At 36.5% G+C, this 10,252-nt stretch overlaps 1 protein-coding gene across 1 annotated transcript; it reads left to right on the top strand.

The window, feature by feature from the left end:
• Positions 1-583: 583 nt before the first annotated feature.
• On the top strand, positions 584-9,420 carry hoga1 (4-hydroxy-2-oxoglutarate aldolase 1). The gene is made up of 8 exons (XM_052121353.1): positions 584-742; positions 1,421-1,641; positions 2,679-2,807; positions 2,936-3,063; positions 5,848-5,982; positions 6,435-6,531; positions 8,562-8,695; positions 9,066-9,420. Exons 2-8 carry the CDS (start codon positions 1,440-1,442, stop codon positions 9,213-9,215), a joined length of 975 nt encoding a protein of 324 aa, XP_051977313.1. The 5' UTR covers positions 584-742; positions 1,421-1,439; the 3' UTR covers positions 9,216-9,420.
• The last annotated feature ends 832 nt before the right edge of the window (positions 9,421-10,252 follow it).

The raw sequence follows: 10,252 nt of genomic DNA, 5'->3' as shown, positions 1-10,252 counted from the left end.
TAAAAACCTAAAGTCCACACTGGTCTATTTCTTTCTTTACCCTTATTTTACCCTTACACAGAAGAAATAACTAAAGCTTTAATCTTATAAGCGAAAGCGACATACTATGTTGAAGGTTGCAGCTCATGAATATTAATGAGCTAACCGAACGTTCGCCCGGTTGAAGTCCTGTCACGTTTGTGGAAAGGCAGACGCTGGACAGTAGCTTATTAATGTTGATAACGTTAAGTGTCAGGATCATGAAGGTCACCAAGCAACGACAGCATAATCTAATTGTTAATATTCACGAGTTTAGCCTGCCGTATAGTAGGCTAGTGTTATTCTAAATTGCGCGTATTTTCCGAAAAGTAGGATGGCAGGGGAAGGAAGAGTCATTCAAACAGTATTTATAAGGAAAGCGCTACCTGATTGGCTTGGTTTATGGTTTCACCGACCAATCAGCGCTTTCCTGCTAAATATTACTGATTCGTCAAATCAGATCTGACTTTTGTCATGAATATGAATGAAGTTTTCCTCTGCCATCCTAGGTTTCAGAAATTCCCAGGCCGAAAGCATTTTGCGCATGCGCGGAAAGTGATCAAAATACAAGCACGGCTGTTCTCTTTCAGATACGTAAATGTAGCTGAGAACTACATGCGAGATACGTGCGTTTTGAGTTGTGACTGTTTCTAACTAGTTTCAGTCAGTGTGTGTATAAGGAGTTTAAACTTGTGCAAGGCTGTCTGGCATCTGTAGCAAGCAGGTATGTATAACAAAGTTATCTCAACTACATTTGATACATCTACATTATGCATAGCATGAAAGTCGACTTATTTAAGCAACATTTACATGTTATGCAAATACATATTTGGGTGGTTAATGCATAACACGTCTATTGATAGTTTTTTGGTTAAAAGGTACATGAATGTACATATGGGAAAGTTCACATTTAAGCTACTATGACTTTTTTTTTTTTTTTTTTTACACAAAGTTTAATAAACATTTGATTTCACTTATTCAATTTGGTCCTGAAGTGTGACAGATGAATTTAAAAAATGTAAAAATATTTTATGCTGTCAGTTAATATGAGGTAATAAAAGCTGCATGCATAAAAATTATAAAATAGAAAATTAGCAAAAAGAGTGCAATACGCCACACCACAGGAAATATCAACTTTCCACAAAAAACAAAAAAAAACATATATATATATATATATATATATATATATATATATATATATATATCAAATACCCGCTTATGCCATAGGCTTATTTGCTATGTTTTTGTTTTTGACCAACTTCCCCCACATCTATTAGAGATATGCTCAACCTCCCCAAACATTGTCAATATTTAGAGCTGATTAATATGTTGATTATTAACTGCATGGTACAGCATATGCCAGAGTTCACAGTTTTTTTTACTGTATCTATTTTCTCCACAGACGGATCATAACCAGTGGCATGTTTGCGATCCGAAATTTCAGTCTTCTGTGTAGAAGATCAGCAGTTTCAACATGGAGAAGTAAAAGTCAGAGTGCTGGGCAGAGGCTGGACATCAGCGGCATTTACCCTCCCATTGCCACTCCATTTACTCATAGTGAAGATGTGGACTATCAAAGACTTGATGAAAATATTAAGAAGTATGGCAACATACCATTTAGAGGTGGGTTAATGATTATTTGTTAGCATTTGCATTCAATGAAATCATTCATATGTGCAGTCAAGTAAACACACAACATACACATCATAATGCAGTTTAGAGTATTATAATAATACATATGTGACATTTTTACTGTTATGTAGATCTTTAGTGTGACCCAACTGCATGTTGACAATAGTTAACAGATGCTAGTGAGGCGATAAACCTCATGTCCTGTTACAGGCTAAAGTCCAACGTTTTAAGGGATAATTCACTGAAAAAATTCAAATTCTCTCATGATTTACTCACCCTCATTCCTTTCCAGATGTATTTGACTTTATTTCTTCTGCTGAACACAAACAAAGATTTTTAGAAGAATATTTCAGCTCTGTTGGTACACACAATGCAAGTGAATGGTGACCAGAACTTTGATAAGCACATAAAGTCAGCATAAAAGTAATCCATATGACTTCGGTGGTTAAATCCATGCCTTCAGAAGTGATATGATAGGTGTAGGTGAGTAACAGATCAATATATAAGTCCTTTTTTACTATACGTTTTCATCCCTTCCCATTTGGTGACAATATCCATGAAGAATGCAAATCACCAAAAGCAAAAGAGGAAGAATGTAAAAGTGAAAGTGGAGATTTATAGTAAAAAACAAAAAAAGAGACTTAAATATTGATCTGTTTCTCACCCACACTTATCATATCACTTCTAAGGCATGGATTAAACCACTTCAGTCTCATGGATGCTGCCTTTATGTGCTTTTTGAGCACATTCACTTACAGAAATAAAGTCTTAACCATCTGGGATGGCATGAGGATGAGTAATGATGAGGGTGAACTATCCCTTTAAACCTTTTGCAGTGTGCCACCTAGTGGGCTTTTAAGAAAATTACTCAAATGTCCACAATTCTGGACTTGATTTTGTCAGTTCTTTGTGTAATTGTTATGTGTTGTTACCTTAACATAGAAACGTAACACATAAACGTCACATAAAACTTCCTGGTTACTGCATTTATGCATTTCCTTTTTTATGCTTTGATTTTCTGCCAACAGGTCTTGTTGTACAGGGATCGAATGGGGAATATCCATACCTAACTCCAGAGGAGAGAGTAGAGGTGGTGAAGAGAGTGAGACAGGCCTTGCCAAAAGACAAGATGGTAATGGCTGGATCTGGCTGTGAATGTAAGTCTTTCTGTTTTATAAGTTGATTCTTGTACATGTATGAGATTGTGTGGCCTTATCAGAAGGCACTTTCTCATTATATTACAAACACATTATAACTGCACTTTTGCTGTTGTTTATACTTGTAGCCACCAGAGGCACGATCCAAATGAGCCAAAGAATGGCAGATGCAGGCGCTGATTGTGTGTTAGTGGTAACACCATGTTTTTACCGTGGCCGAATGGATAGCCATGCTCTCATAAACCACTACATGCAGGTAGACATAAATGGGGTTTGTTCAATAGAGGTATGGCTTGACAAAGACAGCATACTGTTATTCTACAAACTATATTTAGGGCGTTTATCGAGTCCCTAAACCAAGACCAACATTTCTAACAATAACGTCTCCTAGAGCTTTCAACCTACAGCCACAGAAAGTGGTACAGACCTTCAGACTGTTCAGGAATAGCGTGCTCTGTCTTTTCTAACTGATCGGACATGTGGTTTTCACACAGCAGACGATCCAGAATCAGAAAATCCCATAGACTTACATTGACGGAATGTTCAAATGGACCAATGGAATGCTCGTTAATTGACCCTTGGCTAAGCTTTGCCCTCCTTGGTTACGGTTGCTCGCTCGGACAAGATCTGCAGAACTCCCCATTGGAATGAATGGGTGATTGCTGTGAACAACACTGTTTTTTGCTAAATATTCCAATAAACGTAATGGATAATATTTTACATGGGTTGGTGTGAAGAGTGACACTGTAATCCAAGTTTTTTGTCAAATAAATTACTAAATTACACAGTAATTTGATTAAAAAATGTGTAGACTATGAATCAGAATCAAGGCAACATTTATTAGTCACTTGAAAAGAGAAAAACGTATAAATAGCGATTACGCATCTAATAACATAAGTGTAAGTTAACAGAGTTGTTTATAACATCTCTGAACGCACTCATATTAATGTAAGAGTCATTGCAGATGTTATATGTTCATTTGGGAATGAGGGCTGACGCAGTTTAATCCATAACATGCTCTTCTCCAGATTTATTTAAAGATAATTTTTTTAAAAGACAGAAAATCACTGCTTGTATCCTCTCTGTGTAACTCGTGTCACTATTACAAATGACCCGGCAACAAAGTGTTTTATTTTATAATTTATTTATTTTTGTTAAATTTCCACTAAAAAGTACTTAAACACACATTACTCCCCTTGGCTGTCATTGGAAAATAGCAACGCATGTCTGAGTTATGGCGCAGGGCAACAGTTGCATTTTTAAGTCAGGGCTTAGTGAAGGGTCAATTGAAATTCCAACTTTAAAATTGTTTAAATGTAAACAAACCCACAAAATGCCTTTGATCTGCTTTAAGTTGCTCTCTCTCTCTCTCTCTCTCTCTCTCTCTCTCTCTCATCTATCTATCTATATATATATTCAGTACTGTGCAAAAGTTTTAGGCACTTGTGAAAAATGTTGCATAGCGAGGATGTCTTCAAAAATAATGACATAAATAGTTTTCATTTATCACTTAATATAATACATACAAGTCCAGTAAACTTAAAAAGCTAACTCAATATTTGGGGTGACCACCTTTGCCTTTAAAACAGCCCAAATTCTCCTAGATACACCTGGACACAGTTTTTCTTGGTTGTTGGCAGATCTGATTTTCAGGCATCTTGGAGAATTCTCCACAGTTCTTCTATATATTTAGACTGTCTAAATTGCTTCTGTCTCTTTATATAATCTCAGACTGACATGATGTTCAATGGGGGGGTTTTGTGGGGGCATTTATAGGTATTTGTTTGAGTAAAATGAACATTTGTGTTTTATTCTATAAACTACTGACAACATTTCTGCTAAAATTCCAAATAAAAATATTGTCATTTAGAGAATTTATTTGCAGAAAATGACAATTGGTCAAAATAACAAAAAAGATGCATTGTTATCAGACCTCAAATAATGCAAAGAAAGCAAGTTCATATTCATTTTAATAACACAATACTAATGTTTTAATTTAGGATGAATTCAGAAATCAATGTTTGGTGGAATAACCCTAATTTCCAATCGCAGCTTTCATGTGTATCTCTCTACCAGTCTTTAACATTGCTGTTGGGCACCCCCAGATCATCACAGATCCTCCACCTGGTTGTCTAATGGTTAGACGGAGACCTGGAGAGGCCTTCAAGACAGTGTCTCGCACCCACTGTGAAATTTGGTGGAGCATCTGGGGGCGCTTCAGTAAGGCTGGAATCGGTCAGATTCTTCTTTGGTGGAGGACGCATGATCAAGCCATGTCCAAGGTAATCCTGAAAGAATCATTTCTTCCTTCTTCTCTGATAATGTTCCCCAACAATGAGGATTGGTTTTCCAGCAGGACAATGCTTCATGCCACACAGCCAGATCAATCAAGATGTGGATGGAGGACCACCGGATCAAGACCCTGTCATGACCAGCCCAATCTCCAGACCTGAACCCCATTGAAAACCTCTTGAATGTGATCAAGCGAAGATGGATGGCCAAAAGCCATCAAACAAAGCCGAGCTGCTTGAATTTTTGTGCAAGGGGTGGCATAAAGTCACCCAACAGCAATGTGAAAGACTGGTAGAGAGCATGTTTTTTTGACCAGTTGTCATTCTCTGCAAATAAATGCTCTAAATGAAAATATTTTAATTTGGAATTTGGCAGAAATGTTGTCAGTAGTTTATAGAATAAAACTAAAATGTTAATTTTACTCTATCAAATACCTATAAATAGTAATATATAATAGTGTATATATATATATATATGCATCTCTTATGGATTATCTGTGTATACATTGTATACATTATGACAGTCTGTCTGGCTGTCTATCTATCTTACTGTAATGTCTGTATAACCATCAAACATTTAAAACTAGTTTAAACTTTCAGACAAGGCTTTGTCAAGCCAAGATTAAAGTTTGTCTCGACTGATTTTACCTAATTATTTGCATTTTACGTGGCTAAACTTGGTGGTTGAGCTTTTTCTTTCACACGTTTCAGTTCTATCAAAATTCATTGTTGCTTTCTTCAATTTCAAGGTGGCAGATTCCAGTTCAGTGCCAGTGGTGTTGTACAGTGTGCCAGCAAACACTGGTCTTGACCTGCCTGTAGATGCAATAATTCAGCTTTCCCACCATCCAAATATTGTCGGCCTCAAAGATAGTGGTGGTGATGTAAGACCTATTTAAATATATATACACACAGTACATAAACATATTTATATATTACACATTATATGCCTGAATACTTTTGTACAGAATGATTACAGTTTTTTATTCTGCTGATCTCTGAAAACATCTGATCATTAACTGCTGATTATGTGAAATGTGCTCAAACTTATACAAGACAGAGAAAAAACTATGTGGTGAGGATTTCATGCATCTCTCGGATACCCCAGTGCTACCTTCCTTAACACTCGAAACAAATATTGAAGTTTCCATTTCAATAATGAGTGAACATTGACTCAAGTTAAAATGTAATCACTGAATTCAAAGATAAAGATCTTGGTCCAACTTTTCCGGCAACTATGCCAAAAGTACTGTAGGTGTTAATCGCCATCATATCTTCTATGTCTATTAACTCTTTTCTATCATCTTAATTCACTTTAATATTTGACAATTGATAGATCACAAGAATAGCTCTGATTGTGCACAAAAGCAGCTCACAGGATTTCCAGGTGCTTGCTGGATCCGCTGGGTTCCTCATGGCTGCATACTCTGTGGGTAAGAAGTTCATAATCTTCCATTTTGCATATATTTATTTGTACTTTTCCCCTTCACATATTTTTTTAAATTATGAATATGAAATGTTTTAAGACATTATTATTATTATTTATTTTTTTACATTTCTTGACAGTTTTCATAAGATTCACTCAAAAAGCTATTTCTCTTTGTCAGTCACAATACAATGTCAACTACTCGGAGCAGAGCATTTTCTCATAATTATGAGATTTGATGGCTTGTTTGGAGACAAAACTACTGTTAATCAAATTTCAGCTTGTGGGAGAGCGTCAGGGAAGCCTGTCAATTAATCAACACAAAGTTATCTGTCAGTTGCAAATGCAGAATGAGTGGGGGTGGTGAATTCCAAGGCCATTATCATCTGCATGGGGGGTGTCAGCTTCTCAATCAAACTCTTGTTTATGTGGGAGTGGTCTACATGTGTGGTCCTCTACGAGTTTTGCATCAGGGGCTAGATTTTACATTAAACATCAACCCAACATAATACCATAAGTGTTTATTATACAAAAGTAAACAAAAATGTAAGAGAGGACAGAGAGGAAATGTATTCACTGAAGTAGTTTTGCTTTACCTCGCAATAGTTTGCAATCCCTTCAAAAAACTCTTGCTTTCCCTCACAATATGCTTTTCCTCACAATAAGTTTTATGTTCCCTAGCAATAGTTTAGCTCTTTCCCTCCCAATAAGTTTAGCGCTTTCGCAAGCAAAAAGTTTAGCACTTTCGCACACAATATGTTTTACGTTTTCCCTCGCATTATGTTTTGCACGTTTCCGCACAGTAAGTATTGCGTGTGACCTCGCAACAAGTTTAGAACTTTAGCTTGCAATACGTTTTGCGCATTCCCCGCAATAAGTTTTGCGCATTCCCTCCCAATAGGTTTTGCGCATTCTCTCGCAATAGGTTTTGTGCTTTCTCTTGCAATAAGTTTTGTGCATTCCCTCGCAATAAGTTTTGTGCATTCCCTCGCAATAAGTTTTGTGCATTCCCTCGCAATAAGTTTTGCGCATTCCCCACAATAAGTTTTGCGCTTTCTCTTGCAATAGGTTTTGCGCATCCCTCGCAATAAGTTTTGTGCATTCCTCTAATAAGTTTTGTGCTTTCTCTTGCAATAGGTTTTGCATTCCCTCAATAAGTTTTGTGCATTCCTCTAATAAGTTTTGTGCATTCCTCGCAATAAGTTTTACGCATTCCCCACAATAAGTTTTATGCTTTCTTGCAATAGGTTTTAGCATCCTCGCAATAAGTTTTGTGCATTCCTCACAATAAGTTTTGCGCTTTCTCTTGCAATAGGTTTTGCGCATCCCTCGCAATAAGTTTTGTGCATTCCCTCGCAATAAGTTTTGTGCTTTCTCTTGCAATAGGTTTTGCGCATTCCCTCGCAATAAGTTTTGCGCTTTCCTCGCAATAAGTTTTGCGCTTTCTCTCGCAATAGGTTTTGCGCATTCCCTCGCAATAAGTTTTGCACTTTCCTCGCAATAAGTTTTGCGCTTTCCTCGCAATAAGTTTTGCACTTTCCTCGCAATAAGTTTTGCGCTTTCTCTTGCAATAGGTTTTGCGCATTCCTCACAATAAGTTTTGCGCTTTCTCTTGCAATAGGTTTTGCGCATTCCTCACAATAGGTTTTGCGCATTCCCTCGCAATAAGTTTTGCCTGTTCCCGCACAATAAGATTTGTGAATTCCTTCTAAACTTTGCACATTCCCTTGCAAAACTTTGCATTCCCTGACAAATATGAACCCTGATTTTATAACAGCAACCATATTTTAAACATGATATTCATGGCAAAACTATGAATAATACAGCAAAACAATAACAAAAGATAAATCATATGGTCATTGTTGCATTTTCATATTTGCATTTAGCGTTGTCTTTGAGGAGTAAAAACAGTGGCATCAAATGTTAGAATTTTTTTTTTCCCATGTGGTCATTCTAAGCCGAATTATTTGTATGAATATGTAAGATATGTTGCAGATGTGATGTATATTTAAGGGCAGATCTTGCTGTGTTTTATAGGTGCTGTGGGAGGCGTTTGTGCCCTCGCAAATGTTCTGGGTCAACAGGTGTGTGAACTTGCACAGCTGTGTGTTTCAGGACACTGGGACGAAGCCAGAAAGCTACAGTGTCGCCTCATTGAACCTAACACTGCAGTGAGCATCATATCACCATGGCAACACAGCACATTTATACCACTGCTACATTTACTGCTATATACAGTAGGCATGATAAAGAGTGGAAGTAACCCTTCCCCCAAGGAGCTGTCAAACATTTGCTTCAAAGGCCATGAAAAATATTTTTACCATCATGCAATTGTGTGCTTTGAAAAGAAAACGTAATTTATAACAATAACATTATTTTGCATAAAGAAAATGAAGCATATTTTTAGGACTATTACGATTTATTGCAGGTTTCATGATGATTCATCTTTGACTCTTCTCGATAATAGATTTTGGTCTTGTTTAAATGTATTATCTATTTGAATGTTATTCTTAAAATACAATGTCCTCCCACTTTTTATAGGTAACTCGGCAGTATGGCGTTCCAGCTTTGAAACAGGCAATGGAATGGTTTGGATATCATGGTGGTGTGTGTCGGTCCCCTTTGCAGCCTTTATCAAAGGCAGATTTAGATCAGCTTCGAGCAAAATTTTCTTCCAATGGTTGGCTTTAAGTTTAAGTAGGGTATCATAATCAAAGTGTTAAAAATTGCACCAAGGGCTTCTAAAAGTATGTGTAATTATTGTTTTTGTGTTATCATTAATTCAAACTGATGTTCGTGTCTTCAAAAATGTGATAACTTTTTCAAGAAAGACGATTAAAAAATATTTCAGTCTAACATGAACTGATATGCTTACTAGATGTTTAAGTTTGTTGTATGTTTATTGATTGTTATAAATAAATGTTTAGTAATTTTTTTTGTATGTCTTTGGTGTTATGATGTTTTTTAAGAAAAAGAGCAAAAATCAGTTTGATCAATTTTTTTTAACTGATTGTAACAGGGTAAAAGGGCAAGGAGGAGACGAGAACAGGCTTGACAACATAAATAATGATTTAATGATTAACTTAAAGCAAAAGACATAGAACGCAAATGCATACGTGGCAGCTGCCTGTAGCTCTCTCTGCAGAACTGCCCACCTCCGGCCACCTTTATCCCTCTCGTCACTTGATTAGCCTGATTAGGGGCCGGGCGTGCGTCATCACGGCCCCGGCCCGCCCTCCTCCTCGTCACACCGATATTTAAATTTTTCCACTTAATTGACTATGTTGAGTTCACCAATAAAGGTAGATCACATGCACACTAATCCATTTAAAATCTTGTATTCGGTTTTAGAACATCATCGTTTTCCATAGTATGCCATAATGGAGAACGTTTTCGAAACTTAGTTTTAGTGTGGAAGAGAAGCGTAAATTTTGCGTTTTCAAAGTAAAACATTTTAGGCCAAATTGAAGTTTGAAAACACCATTTTCAGATTCCTCAAGTCATATTTTTTTTTTAAATATGCAATAATATAATATACTTTCAAACAAAAACATACACTAGTAGTGTGGGCCTAGCCTATTTGTTTTAAAAATGTATTGATTTCACTATTTCTACACCTTTTTATCCACACTAGAACAAAGTTTACCTCAATTCGTCCAAATAGTATGAGGTACAAATTCTCTCATTTTTCCCACATGCCCTTGTAGTTTCTGATGTGCCATTTGTTC

Source organism: Xyrauchen texanus, chromosome 48 (assembly GCF_025860055.1).
Source record: "Xyrauchen texanus isolate HMW12.3.18 chromosome 48, RBS_HiC_50CHRs, whole genome shotgun sequence".
NCBI classification, from domain to species: Eukaryota; Metazoa; Chordata; class Actinopteri; order Cypriniformes; family Catostomidae; genus Xyrauchen; species Xyrauchen texanus.
The sequence above is the reverse complement of the archived record's forward strand: the minus strand, read 5'-3'. Positions and strand labels throughout refer to the sequence as shown.

What these genes read in the sequence shown, in the direction of transcription:
- hoga1 (XM_052121353.1), top strand. Translation starts at nt 1,440, where the DNA reads ATGTTTGCGATCCGAAATTTCAGTCTTCTGTGTAGAAGATCAGCAGTT. An exon ending in TCAAAGATAGTGGTGGTGAT is followed by an intron (nt 5,983 to 6,434) that starts GTAAGACCTATT and finishes GACAATTGATAG; the next exon opens with ATCACAAGAATAGCTCTGAT. An exon ending in CATGGCTGCATACTCTGTGG is followed by an intron (nt 6,532 to 8,561) that starts GTAAGAAGTTCA and finishes TGTGTTTTATAG; the next exon opens with GTGCTGTGGGAGGCGTTTGT.